At 44.2% G+C, this 23,850-nt stretch overlaps 1 protein-coding gene across 2 annotated transcripts in view; it reads left to right on the plus strand.

Annotated features, from left to right (window-relative positions):
* The window catches only part of BANP (BTG3 associated nuclear protein), a 113,549-nt gene that overhangs the window by 31,789 nt on the left and 57,910 nt on the right, over positions 1-23,850 (plus strand). For both annotated transcript variants that reach the window (XM_085589948.1, XM_085589949.1), the window contains exons 7-8: positions 4,093-4,332; positions 18,838-19,005. In XM_085589948.1, coding sequence (XP_085446074.1) covers positions 4,093-4,332; positions 18,838-19,005 — 408 coding nt within the window. The remainder of the gene's footprint in view (positions 1-4,092; positions 4,333-18,837; positions 19,006-23,850) is intronic.

A 23,850-nucleotide genomic window follows, 5' to 3' on the forward strand; every position in this document is an offset into this window, starting at 1 on the left:
TAAAATAAACACAACTTCTTGGAGTGATGGAACATGTTAACTCCAGTAATTCTGTGGGCAGGTGTTTCCTTTTGTTTTCCCTAGTTTTAAAGGAATGACTGACAGCTCCTGGGGATGGAGCAGAGCCTGGCTTTGCTTTTAGGCTCATGTCAGACCAGGGGAGCCTATCCCAATGGAAAAATGCAACAGTTCAGTGTCTGTCCCTTCCCTGGGTGGGAGAGCACGTCCAGAGCAGCCCCTGTCTGGTTTTTGTTCTCTTGACAGGGTTTTTTTTTGCTGCTGACCCCAAACTGGCTCCTCCTGTTCTCAGAGAATTCCTGCTTTGCGTAGCAGCCCTCAGCACGTCCCCAAACAGGGGTGGATGGTCAGCTGTGCTGGGAGATAAAAGAAATGCAGCAAAAAAGAGTCAAAAGCAGCACTGGAAAGCAAACTGGGTTCAGTAGAATGGAGATAAAGGCAAATTTTGAGATGTTGAAATAAAAACAGTGAAGAGGAATTAGAAATTGGTGTGTGGGGAAAATGAGTGCAGAGAGGGACTCGGATAAAGCTGGCAGGGCTTTCTGCACTGTGAGGAGAAATGATCAGGAGCCACTTCTGTGGTGATCTGCTATTTGGTGTAAAAAAGGGCAAGGGAGCTCCTTTCCCCTGGAAGGGCAGCAGGGTCCTCAGGAAAATTCCCAGAATTAGGGAATGTCTGGGGCTGGGAGGGAGCCCTGGAGATCACCCAGTGCCAGGCAGGTGACACAGGGACACATCCAGGTGGGTTTGGGATGGCTCCAGTGAAGGACACCCCACATTGTCCCTGGGCAGCTGTGCCAGGGCTCTGCCACCACCCAGGGAATGAAGTTTTTCCCCAGTTAATTAAAGAAAGAAAAATAGGATAGAATGAGAAGGTGTGTGATGAGCTGAGCTCCAGGTGAGTGTGTGCAGTTGTGCTTCAGTGAGCTGAAGGGAAGGGAGTTCTTTGAGTGTTCTCTTCCTCCCCAGCTCACACTGACTGAGTTTTTGGAAGTCTTTAAGGAGCAGCAGCAGCAGGTATGGCTGTGCAGTGCTGGGGGTGGAGTCTGGCTTTTAGAGTGCGTGTACCAAATAACCCACCTCCTCCAGATTCCACCCAGACATCACCTCTAGAGCCTGAAAATACACCTAAAGAACCATTCCACATGCATTCAAGGGTATTTCAGTGCTGCAAGACTCCAGTGATCCAGATTTAGTCCACAGTGTTTATGTATTTAATTGCTCAGAGGGAATTCCATCCAATTCCCAATCTGTTTTCTCCTTCCGTATCCATTCTCCTCCACACCAGAGCTCAGGGGACTTGTGCCTCATTCAGGACTGGCCCTGGATTTCCTCTTTCCACCAGATTTTTGGGTGCCAATCCTGTGTTTGCTCCCTGCGAAGTGCCAGATGTGTTGGCAGCCTGGCAGGAATGATTTTGATCTAAAATAAGGAATAATTCAGCTTTTGCGCCCTCACGGAGCTGCAGTGGATTCATGGTTAACTTCAGTCATGCTTAATGCAAAATAGTTATAAAATAAATTCCCTTTCTGTTTGAAAGGAGGAGGAAAATGCAAGAGATAATTTAGTGGGGGGATTGTGGTCATAGGTCAGAATAACAAGATAATGTCTTTTTTTCCAGGCTGGGAGCAATAAAAGAACAGTTGCATGTGGTAAAAACAGTATGTTCTGGACTCTGTGCCAGCAGAAAAAGGAGAGGATTTTGCAAATTGAACAAAATCTTTGGTTCATGTAGGTTAACAACGTTTGTTAAAAAAGTCTGCAGGCAAAAGGTGTTCCATAAGGAATGAAAAATTCCTATATCCAACAGCAGCTCTGTGAGCTGTAAGGCAGTAAGGCTGTGATAGGCTGCAGGATAATTTATTCAGGCTTCCTAGAATTTCTTTGAAAAACGTACACGTTGATCCAGAGATGTTTTTGCTTCGCCAGATCTGCCCAAATTTTTCTAACCCAGTCCATTTATCTTGAGGAGCAGCCTGTTGTTTTCCCTGATAATGGTAACCAGACTTGTGGTGAGGCCAGACACAGTGGCATGCAAAACAAGGCACAACTCATCCAAACCACTTTATTTTTCAGATGGCACCTGGTCCTGGGAGCAGAAAGCAGCCAGTGTGACCTATCCTGGCTGAGGATTAAAAAAGAAAGGATCAAATTAAGGAAAAAAATACAAACACTTTGCAAGTGTATAAAAATATATTCAGGACAGGGCATGAAGTTCTGATTTCAGCAGAAAAAAAAAATTGAGGGATGAGTTGCTACATATGTCAAAAATAGTTTTCTTTGCAAGTTACTGAATATAAGGAAGAAATTCTTCCCTGTGAGGGTGGGGAGGCACAGAGTGCCCAGAGCAGCTGTGGCTGCTCCTGCATCCCTGGCAGTGCCCAAGGCCAGGCTGGACAGGGCTTGGAGAAACCTGGGACAGTGGAAGATGTCCCTGCCATGGCAGGGGTGGAGGAGATGAATTTTCAGGTCCCTTCCAGCCCAAGGCATTCCCAGGTTGTGTGGCTGTGCTCTTGCTGATAATCTGCTGCTTCCAGTGATAAATCAGGATTGCACAACCCAATGTTTGCCTCATCCTGTCGTTACTCAGCGCTGCGAGCTCGGCCCTGACATGTGGCATGACTCAACCCAAAGGTCGTGCTGGAAAAGCAGTTTGGAGTGTTTGGAGTTGCTTTTATGTTATATTTTATTGAGTTCTTCTGGCTAGTAGTCTGATAAACCCCAGGGCAGGATTTGGAAATCCAGATGCTGCTTGCTCCGGGTCCTGCGCGGTGTGAAAAGGAAACGCTGTTTGACCTGAGCTCTGTCACCTTCTTTGGGGACTGGAAGGGTTATGGAAACCAGGAACTGGGGACTTTGTCTAGATCACAAAACTCTGCTCTAAGATCACTTAATGAAAGAAAAGTCATTAATGTAATTGTAACTGAACGTTGTTCACTATAAATTACTGTAAAGCTCTCTGTGGAAGGGCTGAGCAACTCCTCGGTCAGCAAACCCTGTTTTACTCCACAGTTGAGCAAACATGGAAATCAATCCAAATGTCCATGTCAGTGGACACTGAAATATTGCTGGAGTGTTTCCTACTCAGCTCCTGTTGGCAGTGTGAGGAATTCTGGAGGTTTGGTTTATGTCTGGAATGGGAGTCTCATCCTTGGCTGTGTGTTCCATCCTCCACGTGAGGTGGGGTTGGTCCTGAGCTCTGTTCCAGTTTCTGGTTAGTCTTGAGTCCATCAACTTTTGGCATTGTCTGCACAGGTTAATTGAAGTGAGTGCCTAATATTCCTTTGAATTTCATTTATTTATTTAATTAAATCCCTACTATTCCCTTTTTCCCCCTGAGAAACTGGGAAAGAAATAAAAAAGCTTCTTAATATATTGAGTGTGTGTGTAATTATGTATAGCTGTGGTACTGATGGTCTGATATTTGAATAAGAGGGAAGATGATTAGCGATTGAATAATTATCCTTCTGCTGTGCCTATTCCTTGGGAAACTATTATTTAGAAGATAATACAGCCAGTAAATATGAGGAAAAACCCAAATTATGTTTGGGATCTCTGGTTACATCCTAAATTATTGTAATTGGCTTGATGTACTCCTTTGAAATGGTTAAACAAGTTAGTGTTCACTATTGATTATAATTCCCTAAATCTATAATCTTGTTTAGCCTTGCTTTAATCTCATGGGTTTGAGGTTGGGGAAAAACAAGGTTCAAAGCTGTTGACTGCTTGAAATTTGCTTTGCTTTGAGAATATCCCAGAATTGCAGTAACCTTCATTTTTAGGGGATGAGAGCACTGGGCCTGGAGTGGTTTCTCAATGAAAGAGATCCCTGAGAGTGAGCTGGACACCTGGACTGGCTGCTGTGTAGGTCAGAACGTGACCAACAATAATTTTTGGTCACCGCTGGGGCGAATTTGGTTTTCTTCCTCTCAGCGGCCGCCGTCGCGATCCCGCTGCGCTCAGCCGGGAAAGCCCACGGCCGGCAGGAAGCAAAGCAGGGGGGGAACCATGCAAACTTGAGAAATTCCGAGCCTGCCTCCTTGCTGAGCCTTTGCCCCCGTGTGTGTGTTTCAGAGGATTACCCCAACGGGACGTGGCTGGGCGACGAGAACAACCCCGAGATGCGGGTGCGCTGCCCCATCACGCCCGCGGACATGCTGCACATCAGCACCAACTGCCGCACGGCCGAGAAGATGGCCCTGACCCTGCTGGACTACCTCTTCCACAGGGAGATCCAGGCCATCTCCAACCTCTCGGGCCAGGGCAAGCACGGCAAGAAGCAGCTGGATCCTCTCATGATCTACGGGATTCGCTGTGAGTGAGATGTGGGGGTTTAACGTGTGGGTAAGGCAGAAACGATGTGTTCAGTGGGATTTTAGAGTGTGTTTGATGTGTGGTGAGATGTGCTGGTGGCTTTATGAAGTAGGTTTAGGGCTTTCAGGAAGAAATCTTGATGGGCTGGTTTACTTCAGTTGGTGGGTATTCACCAGAAATTCCTCACTCTTTCACTCTGAATTCTGACATCTTCGCAACTGCCAGCTGTGAGTGTAGTAAATACTGCAGAAATAATTGGTAACACAAATTTCAGTACTGTTCCATGCTCAAATCAGCATGGTCTTGAACTGTAGTTTTGGGCTCCCCATTTATGTCTTTTTTTTCAAAAGTCTTGCTGAAGTTGTGATGGGAAAAGTTGGCAATCTCAGGATCATAAAATCTGGATTCACAGCAGGAATGGCAGGACGCTGTTGGATTTCTGTCTGCTCCATGCACACAAGTCTTTGGATTATTTAAGCTATTTTGGGGCTGTGAACTGATATTATTTGTGTTAAAGGCACGATATTTGTTAATTTAAAAGGAATCAAATGTGGTTTCATGTAGAACAAAGGCACAGCCACTGGTTTGAAATGAAAAGAGAAATCTGGACGTGAGCATCGTGTTCTGCTGTGGCGATTTCTAGTGAATACATTGAGGACAGCCAAGTCTGTTCCCTGTGCTTTATTTCCAAGAAACTAGCATAACCAGGATTTTGGGAGAAGTTTCCTCTGCCAGGTGGTGGTTCAGCACTGGAATCAGGGAATGGGCATGGCCCTGAGGCTGCCAGAGCTCCAGGATACTTGGAGAATGCTCCCAGGGACAGGCTGGGATCACTGGGGAGTCTGGGCAGGCCCAGGAGTGATCCTTGAACTGGATTCTAATAAACCTGGAGGCCTTGTTGTTACAGGATTCTTTATAGTCACATTTTGTTTAGTCACCAGTGGATCTGGAATTGGAGTAATTTGTTCTGTTGGTGAGTTTTCTATGGAATTGGCAATTTGAAACTCCAGGTAAGGCTTAAGAAGAGGTCAGCAAGGGATTATTTGGGGTGGTGTTTGGAGAAGTGGCTGTGGGATAGTTACAGGGAATGGATGTGGATGATGTTTGGTGTTGGCAGGAAACACGTTCCTCTTATCTGCTGCTGTTTCCAGTAGTTTTCAGGCTATTTTTGGGGATACTGAAACCAAATCTAACCCACTCAGGTGGCTGCACTAGGGCAATTTTTGCTTCATTATTTACCTGAAGCAGAAGACTTCAGGCTTCTTTTACAAACACATTAAATATGTATTTTTAAGAGAGACGGCAATTCAAATTAATGCTGATCTCCAAAGCCTTCTTGTCTGCTGATCTCATCAGCACCAATGATGCTTTTAAAACATGGATTTTTGTTAAAAGCTTTTAGAAATACTAAGAAATTGATCTTGGTCCAGTGTTAAAGCAATTCCCAGGCAGTTCTTTTCCCATCCCTCAAATCTGAGAGCACAAATCACATGGGTCAGCTTGTAACTGATTGTGGAGGAAGATGAGATGTTTGCCAATGTGAGCATGGGGAAGGAATGTGTCCATGTGAGCAAGTGCTCAAACTGGGGATTATGTCATTTCTGTGAGGCATTCTGACCATGAAAATGCTGGATTGTGGAAACGGTCCCTGCAGCTGGAGAAGGTCTGGAATGGCACAGATGTGAGAGCAGATCGTGAGCAGCAGTCAGTGTCTGACTTTGGTGGCATGAGCACGGTTTGGGATCCAGGTATCTGAAACAACTTCATTCCTTCCTACTGTTGGCCGCTGTGTTGTTTTCTTTTGGGAGCCAGGCCATAAAAAACTAGGGATTTCTGGAAAAAAATAGCCCCTGTGTGGATCTGGCCACAGAAGACTGGTTTGGGCAGTGAAATGTTGATCTGCTACCAGCAAGGACAAAGAATCCTGTGGCAACCAGCAAAGAAAACACACAAGAACTTGATGGAGCAGCAAATGTAACAGTGAGAACAGTGGTCCAGGAATGATGATTTCACTTAATAACCTCATGTTTCATCACTGGGAGTAATTAGGTGGGAGTGGAGTTGGATTCCAGCAGCCTGGTGAGGAATGTGGAGCACTCAGCTCTGGAGGATGGGACTGTGCCCACGCTCAGAGTCTGTGTGTGCCATGATTCCATCCCTGCATCCCTGCCTGGGAAGAGCCATCCCAAATCCCCCTTCCCAGGCCACACACATCTGCTTTTCATCCCTGAAGTGTTCTCCCAGAAAATCACCCCAAAGCCGACTTTCCCTGGCATGGGAACCCCCTCAGTGCTGGTCCCCACTGTGGGATTTGCTTCTGCTCTGAGCAAATGATGCTTTGATGACTTAATTCAACCAGAAATGAAAATTCCAATGTCATCAGCCTGGCCTGTGCCAGTCACAGCCAGAGGGGGCCAAGGAAAGAGAAAAGATTTTATTTTTCCTTTCGTTTCAAGTTTCTTGCAGTTTGTCAGTGGAAAGATATTCCATCTTTTTTTTTTTTTTTTTTCTTTCTATAAGAAAAACACCAAGCAAACCTGTATTTAATAGAGAAGGTATTTTGTGTAATATGCAGAAAGTATAGAAAATGAAGAGATGTGTTTATTAAAAATTCTTGATGCTCTGCACAAGGTTTACCACAAGAGGAGAGGAAAGTTTATCTTTGGAAGTCTAAATTTTCACTTGTGGTAGGAATTTGCTTGTGGGGTGGCAGTGGTACTGAGGGGAATTTTTGGGCAAAAAACCAGAATGATTTAAACACAATCTCTGTCATTAAATAGCTCATTACCTCAGCCCTGCTAAAAATGGAGAGTTTTGCTGGTGAAATACAATCCAAGTATATCCTCAGTTGTAATTTTCTTTGCCTAACAGAAAATACAGGTTTAGCTCTTTGGAGATTTTACAGCAATTTCCACGAGCCAGTTGAAAAAAAAAAACAGATTCCCAAATTCAGAATTTTGCAGTTATAAGAAATGGTGTAAGTGAAAAGATGATTTTCCATGGCATGCTGGAAAAAACGGAGAGGGGATTTCTGAAGCTCAGAAAAGAAAATTTATCAGTAGTTCTTATTCTTCAAAATAATCAAAGTAACTAAATGAAAACAAAATATGATTAGTTACTTATAATATATATTTGTATATACACATATTTTATATATTATTGTGTGTAACTTTGTGTATTATTTCTGTGCAAGCCCCTTGCTCTGTGCATGGATTTTTGCAGACTCTCATTTTCCCACTTATTTGTCTGTTCTGGTTAATTATTCCAAGAGGATGGAAGATCAGAACCTGCAAATTTAATGCAGAATTTCTGGTTGTGTGGAGGAACGAGATCCAAACTCACGAATTGCATTAAGGGGAACCTGTGCCCTTGTGTTACTGGATCCCAAAATTCTTATTTTGGCTCCAGGCAGATCTGATGCTCAGGGAACAATTTATGCACATGGAAATAAATCTCTTGTTAGGGACAGGTTTGTTGCTGAGAAAAAAAAACAACTCAAAATCAGAAATCCCCCACCCAAACCCTCCAGTGCTCACAGAGGGAAGGAAACTGTGCTGAAAAAATTGGATGAATTTTCCCATGTGGTCCCAAGACTCCCATAGAGTGAATTTCCCATTTCCCTTTAATTTCATCCAGAATCCATCCTTGTCTTTTAAATACCATAAAACAAAGTGTTAGCTGAGAATACCTAATGATAAAATCAGATTTTTAGCTCTGAATGATGCATTTTAAAAATGCCAAACAACTTCACTTTTTAAGACATAAAAACCCAGCACAGAAAGAAACCCTTCATCAGAGCTTGGTGTTCCTGTTATACAAAACATTTCTTCCAGTAGGGATGGGAGCACTTCTCCTACTGCAGGAGTTGAAAGAGATGTTAATACACTCTGAAAGGACTTGTGTCCTCAGCAGAGGCCAAGTGGAATTAAACACTGGCTCTGCTTCCCAAAAATCCACACACCAGCTCTGGAGCTGCAGCCCACACACGGCTGCTTAATAGGAAACACATTTGGCTGTGGAATTGATGTCAGTGGCATGAGTTTATGTGTGGAGAGAGGAATAGAAATCGAAATATTGCTGCCCACAGCCACAGGTTGGGCTGGTTGAAGCTGCCACTGGTGGCGTGGAAAACGTGTGGGGGACCCAGCACTGCTGCTCCAGCTTTTCATGGGGAGTCTGAGCTTAATGACAACAGGATCAGCAGCAAATAGATCACATTTCTGTCCTTCTGGGGGATTATCCTGCTTGGAAATACTGCAGGAAGGGCAGGAAGTTCTCATGGAGGAGCTGAGCTCAGATGTTTCTCACCAGAGGATGTTTTGTGGGACACTCCAGGCTGGTGCTGTTTTTTAAGATGTTTATCATGGAATCCTGGAGTGGTTTGGGCCGTGTGCATCAATTATTTGTATTTATATTATTTATATCTATGGTTATATTTATATGATCCAGTGCCACCCCCTGCCATGGCAGGGATACCTTCCACTGTCCCAGGCTGCTCCAAGCTCCAGTGTCCATCCTGGCCTTGGACACTTCCAGGGATGCAGGGGCTGCCACAGCCTCTCTGGGAATCCATTCCAGGGCATCTTCACCCCTCCCAGGGAATGATTCCTTCCCAAAATCCCACCTAACGCTGTCCCTGGCAGCGGGAGCCATCCCTTGTGTCCTGTCTCTCCAGACCCTTGGGAATCATCTCTTTCCAGCTTCTGTCTCCTTCAGGTGCTCTAAACAAACATTGCAATTACTGAGGGCATGCACTATAAATACAGACTGTCATCAATATTTTCTATTCTTTCACTTTCCCGCTTCCAAAAGCCTTTTTTATTACTGCATTTTTATTAACTCGACGAATTTTCCCTTTTTTTCTTATTTCCTACCTAATATTTGTATGCTTTTTGGCATATTTTCTGTGTCTTCCTTTCATTTCCTGTTTATAATTTTGGGCTTCTCGTGTCTCATTTCTGAATAACCCACAAGTCTCTGGCTGTTAGGGTATTGAATAACATCCCATGGTTTAAAAGTGTCACACCAACATGCCACAATCCTGAACATCAGCAGCTGTAGAGACGCATCCAAACCTTGGATTCCATCTGGAGACTGCTGGAGAGCCTGAAGAAAAATGATCCAAATTGGCATTTTGTGCCGTGTCTTTAACATTTCAGCAGCAGCACAAACTGGTGATTTCTGTGATTTGGATATTGGTAATTGTTGTTTTAAACCCTCCCCAGCTCCCTCAGGAATCAGCCACGGATGCTCTGGAGGTTTGGGGTAGTGGCAGAGCTCAACTCAGCAATTTCCTGAGGATCCCTGAGCTGCTGCACCCAGCTCAGGCTCCCTCATGCTATAGGATAAGAACTCCTCTCCCCAGCCCTGGTAGCCTGAACAGGAGTCCTGTGGTTTGTGTCTGATGGATGAGCTAATCCTGTGGTCCCTGGAAATACTTTTTGCCAACATTTTCTTCTCCCAGTGTTAAATACCACGGGCTGTAGTTCTTGGGAAATAAAGAGTGACTTTGGGCAGTTCCTGTGGTGTTATCACAGCACCCTGGAATTGTTTGCTTTGGAAGGGACTCCAATCTGTCCTTTGCAGCTCCTGGCTGGGCAGGACACTCTGCAGGTTGCTCAGATCACCCAGTGGGACATTCCTGCTCCTCGGCATGGCTCAGATTTCGTTGAAGGCTGAAGGGTTGAGTTTGCCCAATTCTGCAGCAGCGTGCCCGGGGCAGATTGGGGGATTTGGGCAGGTCCTGCTGAGCTTTGTGCTGCCACAGCCTGAGCTCTGAGCCCTGCCAGGGGCTCTGCTCCCCCTGGCAAGCTGGGCTGGCTTGGCTGGGAAGGTCATGAGTGGTGTCACCTGCTGGGGACTGTGGCAAGCACATTGCTCTCCCTCTCAGGATTTTTTATAGAGGTGCACAAAAAGAAATGAAAGAGAAAACAATTTCTGTTTCTGCTCCTTGTTTTTCTATGTGGAATGTGTTTGGAGCATTGTTTACCTGGGGTGATGCTTGGTTGGATTCTGGTGAGGATTGTTTGAGCCTGGTGGCCAATCCAACCCACCTGGGGCTGGGCTCTCAGAGAGGGTCACGAGTTGTGTTAGAGTCAGAGAAAGTAGTATATAGTTTTAGTATCCTCCTTCTGTACAGTATATTAATGTATTTTAGCATAGTTATAATAAAGAAATCATTCAGCCTTCTAAATTAAGTCAGACATCATCATTTCTTCCCATTAAGTTCACCTCTGTTTACAATAGAGGACAAAACCAGGGAGAGGCTGCAGAGCTGTGGAGCTCTCTCCTCCTCAGGAGCAAAGTCTGAGAGTTCAGCACATCCTCAAAAAGCAAGAAGTGAAAGCAATCCTTTCTGCTGGGCTTTCCTCCTCTCTGAAGAGCTTTAATTTCTGTGGGCCTCGTGCTGCTGCTGCTGGCACACGTCGTGTCCCTCGGAGCTGCACGAGCCTGGCTCCAGCTCCACGGAGCTGCTGCTTTGTGAATCAATTAAATGCTGCCACATGCAGGGCACTGATAACCTCCTTTGAGGCCAGGCAAGGAGATAATGGGAGAACCCATTGAGTTTATCTCAGCACCACAGTTCTCATCCATGGCATCAGTGCTGGCCTTGCTTTCAGCTGGAACTCGCTGCTGCCTGCAGTTTGCTTCTTTCCTGGGCACTTCTCTTGATTTCAATTATTTTCCTGGCTAGGCCATGTTAATAAAATGAAAAAAAAAAAAATAAAGGCAGCAATTTTAGGGAAAGAAAAGAAATGGTGTGTTTTCTCTCTCCTCCTCACACTTCTCTTGCTGTCCTTGCGTTGGACAAGTGAGGAATTCAATTTTCCATTCTTGGAAAAGCCGTGGTGGGGCTGTCAGTCCCCGCTGCTGTGTGGAACTCCACTGTGTGTGACGTGCTGCTGAGTGCTGGGCTCTCCAGAAACCAGCAAATGAATGTATGAGGTCACTTGGACCATCTGTTTCCCCACTCCTTCCATCCCTGAGTGCTTCTCCCTTTTGGCCAGACTCGGTTCAAGTACGTGCTGCAGTGTGCAGGTCTGCCCTGCTGGAGAGGCAGCTGAAACAAAGCTGAGTTTGGGGATGGAAAAGCAGATTTTTCAGGCCTTTGAGGGCTCTTTCAGGAGTGTCGAAAGAAGAACAGGGTAGCTTTGAAGATTGGCTCTTTGGGAAGGTTTCTGCTGCAGTTGTTGGCTTCCCTTTTAAAAATGGGGGATAAAATAGGAATAAATGCAGGATATATTTTTTTTTTAATTATGGAAAAAACTAGAAGCAAATGCCATTTGTCCAGTGTCATCACTCTGGTGTAACTTGGGACCTGGAGCAAGGCTGGAGTAGAGAACAGGAAGAGTTTTCTCTTTTCAGATTATAAACCCTCTGATTGGTCCAGAATTGCTTTCTTGTAGGGGTTGATGGATTAATTTATAATAATTGTACTCAGGTTATTAAACAGTGGATGTTTTGTCACCATCAGGAAAGGGATTGAAGGATGGGAATTCTGTAACACGTGGAATTCCAGGGACATCACAAATACTCTGTTCCTGCGGGGATTAATTAATTCTGCAGGGATTCATTAATTAATTCACCCCAGCCCCTCCCTGCTCCTGCAGCTCCATAATCTTTTGGAGCACTCACTGTGTCCTGTGGGGCGTTGGGATGGAGCAAAGCCAGGAACTGATAAAAATCCATCTTTTCCTGCCACACTGGGAATTTGACACCCCACTAGATGGCAATATTTGAATGCTGATGGCTCCTTCCATAAATCAGAATAAACCAGGGTCTGCTTGCTGTAAAATAGGTAAAAATAGCCTGGCTGGTTTTCCAGAGAGGTGCTGAGGTGTGACTGAGTGGAGGAGCTCTCCTGCTCTGGAACAGGATCCCTTGGTGGAATTTGGAGATTCTAGATCCAAATTAACATTAATTTTTCATTTTTAAAACTTCTGGTAGAGTTCTTTTAATTCGAAGAACGAAAGCTTTTAAAATAACTTAAATTTTCATGTCTCCTCTGAATCTGTGACTTGTTAAAGATGAAATATTCAGACAAATATCCTCAATAAATATTAATGAACAGAGTAATGACTTGGTAGCTGAATTTGCCTTCCCTCCTCCCTCTCTCCAAGGTCCCAGCAGCTCCTCCTGTCTCTTTTTTGGACGTTGTGGGTCAGAGCAATGTCATGGAAAGGGATTTTTTGGTGCCAGGATGGATTTTCCAGGCGTGTGACATTGGAGGAGCCTCCAAGGCTCTGGCACTCCTCCCCTCCTGCATCCCAAAGCTAAACATCCCAAACTGAGCAGGGGGAAGTGCCTCTCAGCTGTGCACATCATCCCCCAGCTGTGGAGGAGTAAACAATTCCTGCTTTCCAATGATTTCAATATGGGCAGGGCAAGCCCTGGATGAGCTCTGGGGAATCAAAGCCCGAGGCTCAAGGAGGAATTCCAGAGGTGCTTCAGCTTTTCCTCTGCTCCCTCCGTGTTCAGAGCAGCAGATTTTGCTGTCATGTGCTCTTGGTTTAATCAAAAAGACTCCAAATGGATGACCCTGCTGAGAAAAAATGAATTTTGGGAGCCAAAGCCCTCCAAAATCAGCCCCTTCTCCTCTCTGAGCAGGCAGGAGCTTGTTTCTTGTAGGATCCATCATGTTCCTGTCAATTTAAAAGGATTCTGTCCATCACTTTAATATTAATTCCCCACCCTGGTGCTTTTCTTTAGGTTTTAATAATTAGAGCAATTTGGAAAATGAAGGAGCAGTGACCCAAATCTGCTTGGATTCTGTATTTAATAGAAATATATTTGTATTTTATATATGTGGTATTGGATTCTCTGGTGCACTTTCCCTAATCTTTCCAGATGCACCAAATCCAGCAGGAATTTCTGGGCCAACTCAGCCTACTCTGCTGAGTCCACGAAAATATTGATTTACCTCAGAATTTTCCAAGGAAATCCGTGATTCCTGGAGAACGGGAAGCAGCAGAAACTCAGAGTGTGCAAATGAAACTCCTGCCAGGGAGTTTGATTTTTAGGGGCTGGTTCTGAATGTGGGATGAGGATGGAATATTTCATGTCTGGTTTTGATCTTTTCCTCCTCAATTTGTTCTTAATTTGATTTCTTTACAGTTTCATGTTCTGTGGGGATTGTTTTGTCTTTTGTTCCTTGACTTCTGACCTTTGAGAAGGAGAGGATTACTTCCTCAGGAACGTGATTTTCCTGGGATTTTCTTAGTTTATAATTAATTATGGTTTTTAGGAAACCCCAACCCTTTCTCTCCTTATTTTATACAGCAGATCTTCCAAAAAATTGTGAGTGTTGAATCATTTCAGACACCACCTCTGTGTTTTTACCAAATCAAATACTTTTTCCTTTGCGTTTTTGAGCTTGTTTTGCTTTGTATTCCCAAGCTTTTTTTCCCCATTTGCATTTCCTAGTTTTTATTTCCCTTAAAAACCACAGAAAGATTTATTTCTGCTTGTGTTGCTCTTTTTAATTTTAATTGAACTCCCCCAGATCTCTCTCTGTCTCTGAGCCATGCTGCACCTGTTGCCTTTCAAAGCTGACTTGAATTTTCCCGATTTTTGCCTTCTTCCTGAGCTTTTCCTTGCTAAGATTGGAATGTTGATCCTTGATTTCCCCTTTTCTCCCCTGTGGCTCCCTGAATCCTCTTTGCAGCCCTTTTTGTCTCCCAAGCTGCAGCCAGCATCTCTCTGTCTGTATAAATCACCCAAACTCCTGCAATTTATGAAATCACTGAATTATTTTTAAGTCTCTGGTGTGTTTTTCATAGAAAGCTTCCTTCAGGAAATGAGATTCCTCCCCCCAGAAAAGCAAACTTTGGGTTTTTATTGTTTTAAAATAAGGACTTTTTCTTTTGAGGCACCATTCATGAAAAGATCACTAAAAGCACACTCAGCCAGTCTTAAATCATCTAAATCCTGTATTTACTCTTCTTTTATGGGCATCTATCTTCCAAATCATTGTCTTTTGGTCCAAGTGCTGATTTATATTCCTGCCTGGATTTTTCTCTGTGATGTTCTGTGGCTCGTGGATGCTGTGCTGTGTAAAACGTCAGCGTCTGATACAGCTTTTGACAGTAAATGATCCAAAAAAAGGTCAAACCCTTCTCCCTGGAGCATTCCTGCCTTTTCTCTCCTCTGGATTTCCCCAAGTGAGAGGTCTCATTTCCAATATCCTGCTTTTCTGAGTGGGCTGGGTGTGGGACATGCTGAAATGAGGCAGCTGGGAGCTCTCCTGCCTGGAATCATTTGTGGATAGGGAACAGTCAGCACACTCCACCTCTCTGCTATTGTGTGCACATGGTTGGGGAATTTCTCTCTCTTCTGCAGGTAAATCATGTTTTTAATGCCACTGGCAACTTTTTATCTGCTTAAAAACTCCTCCAGTGCCTTTAGGTTGAGATTTTTCTTGGTAGGAAATTGTCTTGCTAAGGACCTGGTTGTAAAACAACATTTTAGATTGTGACAGCGATTGCACAGATTTTACGTCTGAAATTCATTTTGGTTTTTTATCAATTAGCTTTGTGCTTTAGGGTTAATTTTTCAGGCCTGTTTTCCACATGACCAGGTCTGCAGTTGTAAAAACCTCTGCAAACAGCACTGCTTGTCTGAAGCAGCTTGACACCCTGACAGCAACTGGGAATTTCATGAATTAAGGGAAAGAAATGAGGATGCCTGGCTAGGAAAATCTGTCCCTGGTGGTTTAGGGCTCTGTAGCCTAAATTTCTCCTGTCTGCCCCTGTCCTGGTGAGGCTGTTGTCTCTTTTCCATGGTTTCCTCTGGAGCTGCTCTCTCCATGGAGTTGGTGGTGTCTGCCAGCATTTCCTGGCCACTCCTTAGCACACTGATCATTAATTAGTGAGGATCAGGATCAGGGGGGTGAATTATGGAGTGGGTTGGGATGAAGTGAATTAAAATTTATTCAATCCCAACCTTGCAGTATGCCAGGTTATTCCAGCCTGGCCTTGGGCACTTCCAGGGATCCAGGGACAGCCACAGCTGCTCTGGGCACGTGCCAGGGCCTGCCCACCCTCACAGCCAAAAATTCCTTACCAAAATCCCATCTAAACCTCCTCCTTTTAAGTTTTCTGAAGATGTTTTCCTTCCTTCCCTCAATCAAGCACTTTTGGGGATGTTTTGTGTCCCAGCTCTGGTGCTCAGCCTGTTCCTCACGCTGCACCTGAGACTCCTGTCCTGAGTAATTGATATGACTTGGATTTCTCTGAGTCAAGTGGCACTCTGGAATATCCTGTGGATTAAATCCAGTGGCATCCTGGAATGTCCCATGGATTAAATCCAGTGGCACCCTGGAACATCCCAGGATTAAATCCAGTGGCACCCTGGAACATCCCAGGATTAAATCCAGTGGCACCCTGGAACATCTCAGGATTAAATCCAGTTGCACGCTGGAACATCCCAGGATTAAATCCAGTGGCACCCTGGACCATCCCCTGGATTTCAGTGGAACAGTTCCAATTCCCAGGCAGCTTTTCCCTGGGATTTTCTCTGCCTGCAGTGCAGCCATAACACAATAGGAAAGTCACTAAAATGCAGTTGTGAGTGAAATCTGGATTTTTTTCCTCCAAACTCAGCGTGAGGCTGTGCTGGTGTTCTCTGTGGGGCTGCTGGGGCAGCACTTCAGGCACTGCTGGCTCCGTTGGCTGTGGGAACCCAGGACACCCCTCTGGCTGCCTCCAGACCCTGGCACAAACTCAAAAATACCTGTGGCTTCCATTTTAGCCCATGGAAAAAACTGCCAGCTTTGTGTGAAGGTTTGAGTTAATGTAAAACAGGGTGAAAAAGTAGAATTTTGGGGTTTTTAGAATGGGGTTCAGGGGGTAAGATGGAGGAGTTTGGGTGTGTCTTGTCCTTCTTCTCCTTCTTGTCCTCCATCTTTCACTGTGATGGTGACACTTTTTATTGGTTTAGAGTAGAGACACACTGTCTAATGTAGGTGATAGGTATTGGGAATTAATTGTAAATAAAGTAGTTTTTGGTATAAAATGCAAACACTACCCTGAGGGCAGACAGAATGCCATGGCCAGCCTGCTGGACAGAGCGCAGCAGGTCAGAGAAAGAATGTTATAGATAAGGGAAAATAAACAGCCTTGAGAAGCAAAACTAGCTCATCTGGACTTCTTCTCTGGCTGTGGGGCTGGGAGGAAAAGACTTGATGATTTCAGGGATATCTTGACCACAGAACCCTGAGAATTGTCTCCCCTGCAAGCACTGCTGAGCATTCCTTGCTCTGGGAATGCACCTGGGGAACGGCTGAGGCCGAGCACTGTGCACTCAGGGGTTAATCCAGAATGTTCTCTGCTTTTGCTGACACCCGTGGGAAGGAACCTTTCACAGCAGCAAATGGGAATTTCAGCCCATTTTCCTCCTTTCGCAGTTTGGAGACACCACACAGGGCTGTAAACTTCTCTGGGTTCTCGCTGTCACTTAAAAGTGAGAAACCTTGGGGACTTTAAAGCACTTTTGAAGTAGATTTTGGGGTCCAGTGCTTTCTTCTTGTGTGTTCTCACCTTTATTTCAAATTGCTCCTCCCGCAAAAAAAAATTAAAGCATTGAACAAAAAAAAATATTTTAAAAATTGATGCCACGAGAGATCAAGTTCTCCACTTGGCTTTGCTAGAGCCTGCAGATTTCAGACTTTGAGGACTCTGGGCTCATTTGTAATGCAGAGGAAACAATGGAGCTTTTAGTTTGTGCAAACCTGGAATTTTGTGGCTCCAGGCTTCAAATCATTTGTCTTGCAGGAGCAGCCCATATCCTGTTCTTTAGGTTCTATATACAACAGCTTAAGCAAGTCCTTCACAGGATTAGGAGCCCATCTGAGAGGAAGATGGAAAGCCCAGTAAGTGGAAAAGTGGAAAAGATTATTTTACTTTGCAGGGTAGGAAAAGGAAAATGAGAATTTTAGAGATTCTTGAAGCTTTGTCCTGTAGAGTAAAAGCATCTCTGGCAGCCTTGGCTTGTTCAGTGTTGCACCTCTGAATTCTGAAGTTCTGAGGAGTATTAGAATATTAAATGTTCAGAGACTTCTGATTGAATTTAGGGAGTTTTGATGAGAGAATCCTGAGATGGTTTGGGTGGGAAGGACCTTAAAGTTCATTTAATTCCAGCCCTACCATGGGCAGAGACACCTTCCCCTGTCCAGGGTGCTCCAGCCTGGCCTTGGACACTCCCAAGGATCCAGAGGCTGCCCCAGCTGCTCTGGGAATTCCATCCCAGCCCCTCTCCACCCTCACAGGGAAAAATTCCCAATTCCCAATATCCCACCTAACCCTTTTCTTGGTCAGTTTAAAGCCATTCCCCTTGTCCTGTCCATGTAAAAATCCACCTCCCTCTTTTGTAGATGGGCAAATAATGGATTTTTCAGGTGATTTTTTTTCATTCTGCAGACGTGGGGGCTTGGAGTTTTTTTGCTCTCGAGTGTTGGTGCTTTAGGAAAATCCAAACCCCTCAGAAGCTCCACTGAAATGGTGAAAGTGTTGAATAATTCAAGCTGACAGTGCACAACATTCCCAGTTAAATTCCCAGTTTTAAAGCCACTCCTCGCCATGTTTATGGAACACTTTGGCAACTTAGCACCAGGGGCTGCAAAGTTCATCCTGAGGCTCTTAAAGTGCCTGAATTCTGGGAGCAGCTGTGAGAGGATCCTCATTTTGGGTTGTGTTTTTACTGGATTCCGATCAATTTTGAACTGAGCTTTAAAAGAGTTGTTTTTTTTTTTCTTTATATGGAGTTTGCTGCAGTTTCCTTCTTCAGCAGGAGGCAGTTTTGTACATCAGACTTCTTGTGGGGTACTGTCAGTGAGGAATAATCCTTGCTCCAGCTTGGGCTCTGGAGTGCTGGATCCTCCTCTTGGTTTGGCACATAAAATTCCATGCACTGCTGGCACTTTTACATCCAGACCTGTGCAGGTGAACAATTACTGACTTTTGGGAATAAGTTTTGTTGAAGTCCTGTCACTGCTCAGCTTTGGGGCTCTTTGCACAGGTGCAGAGCCTGGTCTGTGGGACTGCATGTGTCCTCTCTGTGTTTTCTGGAAAATACAGGTTTATGTTGATTGTTATTGTCAGATTAAGCCCTTTTCTGACCCAGAGACAGAGCAACTGAGAGGTGTTTTAAAAACTTTTCTTCCGTTTGCAGTCTCATGAGAAGGGTGGGACAATGCAGATGTCATAATTCACACCATCACAGTTAGAAGCTAATTATTTCCTAATTACAATATACTGTGAGTGTTTCTTGGCCTATCAGCTATAGATGCCTTAAAGACAATAATCTGAAATTACCCCTTATGGATCCTACTCCAATGCATCTTTCATAGTTTTATTTCTCCAAAATATCCAGTCTTATTTGCAAGGCCATTTGTTGAAACATTTTTCTAGTTCCATTTCTCCCTCAACAATGACTGTCCTATTCCATGATTTTTCCTATGGTATCTTTGACTGTATTTCTACAGTTATCTCTTTTCTTCCATCATTCCAGGCCACCTGTTTTACAAATTTGGCATCACAGAGTCAGACTGGTACCGCATCAAGCAGAGCATCGACTCCAAGTGCAGGACAGCCTGGAGGAGGAAGCAGCGAGGGCAGAGCCTGGCTGTGAAAAGCTTCTCCAGGAGAACCCCCTCATCCTCCTCCTACAATGGCTCAGGTACAAACCAAACCTTCCCCCTAAATCACAAATCCCTCTTGGGTTTCTGACGTGCCTGAATTTTAGTTTAGCTGCCTGGCTTTGCTGAAGTGCTGAGAATGTGGAATCCTGGAATGGTTTGGGTGGAAGGGACCTTGAAGATCATCTAATTCCACCCCTGCCATGGGCAGGGACACCTTCCACTGGCCCAGGTTATTCCAGCCTGGCCTTGGGCACTTCCAGGGATCCAGGGGCAGCCACAGCTCCTCTGGGAACCTCCCCCCCCTCACAGGGAATAATTCCCTCCCAAAATCCCACCTAACCCTGCTTTCTGTCCACGCCCACGGGTTCAGCTCCTGCAGCTTTGCGCTGTGTTTTTGTATTTTTACCACACTCAGTTCTTTGAGGAGAAAGTCCAAATATCCTTCCTTAGAGGAATCAAGTGACTAAATCCTTCCCAGTGTGTTCACACCGTTCAGTGGGACGTGCTAAATGCTGTTCCTGAAGTGTTTTCCTCCACAGACATGAAATGTGCTGTAGGTGATTCCATATTTCCATCTAGGTATGGAGGCCTGGATAACAAATGAAAAATCCTGACCTCAGGAGTGTTCTCTGAGGACATTTCTGGCTCATGCTTTTAATATAAAGCAGTGTTCTGGGACTTTTGTACATTAGATATTAAAACCAGGGCTTTGGAAGGCAGCCCAAAGAAAAGGAAGTCAGTTTATTTGCCTGCATAAAATTTTTGGTTGCATGTTAACACTAACCACTGTATCTCATGCAAAGAATGACAAAATCTGCTTTCAATGGAAAATTTTATGTGCTGGAACAGGGAATCCCATCCAAAAATCTCAAATTAAAACAACTAATCAATGTAATGATAACCATAAGCCCTCTATGTTGATGGGATTTTTACTTTCAGTCTTTCAGCAATCAGTATTTCAGGGTAAAAAGGCAGCAGTAGGTGGATATTACAGCCTGTGCTCATTAGCCTGTACTCCTTGAGTGGTGTTGAGTTTTATTATTCAAATTATTCATCTTCAGTCTGTTTTGGAGGTTTGGAGACACCTGTAGAGATGGAGAACTCAGAGTCAGTGGATTCCTGTCTCCTGAAGGCTGTAGGATCATGACTTTGGGTTGGTTTCTTGTGGTTATCCCATGGAATCCCAGCCTGCTTTGGGTGGGAAGGGCCTTAAAGCTCATCCCATCCCAGGGTGCTCCAAGCCCTGTCCAACCTGGAACACTTCCTGAGGTATTCCCAAATCCTGGGCACTGCAGTGCTGGGAACCCCTCCCTATGAATGGGAGGACTGGGATTTTCAGAATTGTTTTTAGCAGCAATTAATTTGCCTAATAAAAAAAAAAAATATATAAATATGGCATCCTGAAACTCACTCAGCTGTGCCCTGACTTTGGTTCCCCTGGCTCTGAGGAATTTTGGGGATAACTGAGCACAGTAAGAGGTTTCCACCACCCCTGGAGACATCAAAATCCACCTGGGTGCAGCCCAAAGCCACCACTCCTGTTGCCCATATTTTGAGGAAGGACATTGTGTTAGATCATCTCCAGAGGCCACTTCCAACCTCATTTATTTGGGATTTTAGTTTTTTTAATGAATTCCTGCACACACAATTAATAATTCTGAATTATTTGCATCACAGCGGGATCGTTGTTCAAACTCACTCCTCTTGCACTTGTTGGAAATGCCAAAGCTTTGAGGCTTTTCCTGCTTGTTGGGATCAGCAGTTCCTGGAGCACGTGGCTTTGATTGGAGCGTGGTGAAAAGTGACAACAGATTTCCTCCCTGCTCTCTTCATCACGTGGCAAAATTAACTCTGGAAACGACAGCAAAGCAGGAGGCTGAGCCCACAGACCCTCCAAGGCTTTGGAATTTGGTGTTCAAGAGGGATCAATCTGCAGGGAAAATCATGGCTGGGGAGCCTGGTGGGAAAACACAAATGGATTTTCTTTGTCCTTTGCCCCCAGAGATGTTAATTAAGATTTTTTTACACTTAACTGACTGTTAAATTCAGGCAGAAGTTGCTTTTCCTGATTTTCCCTGGCTGTTTGCTTGAATCCATTGATTTTTTTTTTGGAAAGGAGGTGTTGATTGCTGTGGTTGGCTCTGTTCTTGGAGCAAACATCTCAGTACCTAAAGGGTGTTTTCCCCATGATTTTTCCCAAGCAGAGACATCCACATGGCTGCCACGATAATTTCACTGGATGTTCCTTTGGAAATGTTGGAGTCTGTGCAGGGAATGCTGTAGGAAATGAGGGGTTTGGGAGGAGGATTAATTGAGAAGTGCCTTCTTGCTTTCTTTTCATTTCTCTTCAGATTGTTCAGGCTGTTATCACAATTTTCCATGTTGGAATTTTTTAATTAGTTCCCTGATTTTGGGATTTCTCTGTAGATTCAGGCCTATGCTGAGGTGTCATATTAAAAACTGGATGTGCAGCCAAATCTTCAAAGCTGTTCCACACAACTGGGGCTGAGGCAGGGGGGAGGTGATGGTTTACAGCTTTATTTCCACTGTTCTGGAATGGTTTTATCCTGCTTTTTTTGGGGTTTGGGGATGGTTAATCCATCCATTACCCTTCCCTTGCTGGGACTACAACGAGGGGATGCATCCCCCTGTCTGTGAGGAGACGTGTGAGGGTGGAGCTCTGGGCACCAGGGAAACAGTTTTTAATTCCAGAATTCCTAAGTGTGAATCCCTCCTGCTGTGGAATCTGTGCCTTCTCCCAGGGAACAAGGGGCAGGATGAGTGGAGATGTCCTTAAAGTTGCACCAGGAGAAGTTTAGGTTGGAACCAGGAAGAATTCCTTTGTGGAAAGGTTGTCCAGCATTGGAATAGTTTGTCCAGGGTGGTGGTGGAGTCTCCATCCCTGGAAGTGTCCAAAAATCCCATGGATGTGGCACTTGGGAACGTGGTCAGTGGTGACCATGGTGGTGGTGTTGGACCTGATGATCTTAAAGGTCTTTTCCACCCTTAACAGTTCCATGATTCCATGAAAATGAAAATCCTCAACAGATAAATAGGAACAGATGAGAAAGCACCAAAGATTCTGCCTTAAAAAGTGATTTTAGCTGAGAACTGAACCCATACATCCTTGAAGGTTCTTTGGGAATGTGCTGCAGGGTTCGTGTCCCAATTGCCCCTTGGGAACTCGTGGAAAATTCTGGAATTTAGCTGTGGCTCCTCCTTCCAGGAGTTCTCCAAGAATCCCAACTGGAAACGTGAGGCTCGATGGTTTCCAGGGATTTCTCACTGCTGACAGCTCCTCTCCCCAAGCTGGGTGTGCTCCTCATGGTTGTGTTTGTTTGGAGTGGGGAATGTTTATAAAAGTGGATAAATATTCCCTTTGTCTGCCCCGAGATGAAGAGAAGAAAAACAGGACTCATAATGGATGTTTTGTTTTCAGATATGGCTGAATCCTGTCTTTTCTTTCACAAAAAAATCCAACAAAATAGAGAAAAAAACCCTCAATTTTGGTTGTTGCAGTGAAGCCAATTTTAAATCTATTTATAGGTGAGAGGAGAGGTCTATCCAGGCTGTGGCTCCACATGCACCTTCAAAAAGCACAATAATTTCTGTCCTCTGAAGCCAAAAATGGCTTAAAAATCAAGACTTTTGGGCCTTTTAGTTAAAAACGCATTTTATTATGTGAATATCATAAATATATAAAAATACGTATTTCTCTGCTGCAGGTTTTATTTCTTTGATAATCTTTTATCGCATAACTTAATCAGAAAATAAATATTATAAATGAAGGATTCTGTATTTGGACACTGTGGTTTGGTAGAGGTTGAGTCGTAATTAGATCAGTTGAATTCCATAGGGAAAAACTGCGAAACACAAAGGAAAGACCAAGCCCGAGGGAAATTATCCCTCAGAATCCTGGAGGAATTTGTCCAACAAAATCTTGAGGGAATTTGTTCCTCAAAATCCTGAGGGAATTTATTCCCCAAAATCCTGAGGGAATTTGTTCCCCAAAATCCAGAGGGAATTTGTTCCTCAAAATCCTGAGGGAATTTGCTCCCAAAATCCTGAGGGAATTTATTCCTCAAAATCCTGAGGGAATTTGTTCCCCAAAATCCTGAGGGAATTTGTTCTTCAAAATCCTGAGGGAATTTGCTCCCAAAATCCTGAGGGAATTTATTCCTCAAAAATCCTGAGGGAATTTGTCCCACAAAATCCTGAGGGAATTTGTTCCTCAAAATCCTGAGGGAATTTATTCCTCAAAATCCTGAGGGAGTTTGTTCCCAAAATCCTGAGGGAATTTATTCCTCAAAATCCTGAGGGAATTTGTTCCTCAAAATCCTGAGGGAATTTCCTCTCAAAATCCTGAGAGAATTTGTTCTCAAAATCCTGAGGGAATTTGTTCTCAAAATCCTGAGGGGAATTTGTTCTCCAAAATCCTGAGAGAATTTGTACTCCAAAATCCTGAGCTGGGAGCCCTGAAGGAGCTCAGTCATCCCAAAAAAATGCTATTTCTAAATTAAAAAAAAATATATAGGGAAGTGAATTGCATCAAATATCATAAATAAATTAAAGGAAATTAGTGAAAAAGTGAAAGACAGAGGCTCAGATAAGGATTTTTTCAGGATCTCCATTTTTTCTGGTGGCCATGACAAAGCCAATGGTATCCCAGTTGGAAAAATCCCATTTTTATTTGGTTGATAAATGCCATTTATCAGTTATTTGGTTAAAAAATGCCATTTTTATTTGGTTGATGGGACAGTTTTTTTACAAAGTTCAGCACTTTTCATCCAGTTGCGATTCCTCAATCCCACCTGGAATTCCATGCAGCAAATTCCACCCTACAGCAGTTGAGGAAAAGCTGGAATTGCACAGGGAGCACCAAG

This window comes from Lonchura striata, chromosome 11 (genome assembly GCF_050655825.1).
Source record: "Lonchura striata isolate lonStrDom1 chromosome 11, ASM5065582v1, whole genome shotgun sequence".
NCBI lineage: Eukaryota > Metazoa > Chordata > Aves > Passeriformes > Estrildidae > Lonchura > Lonchura striata.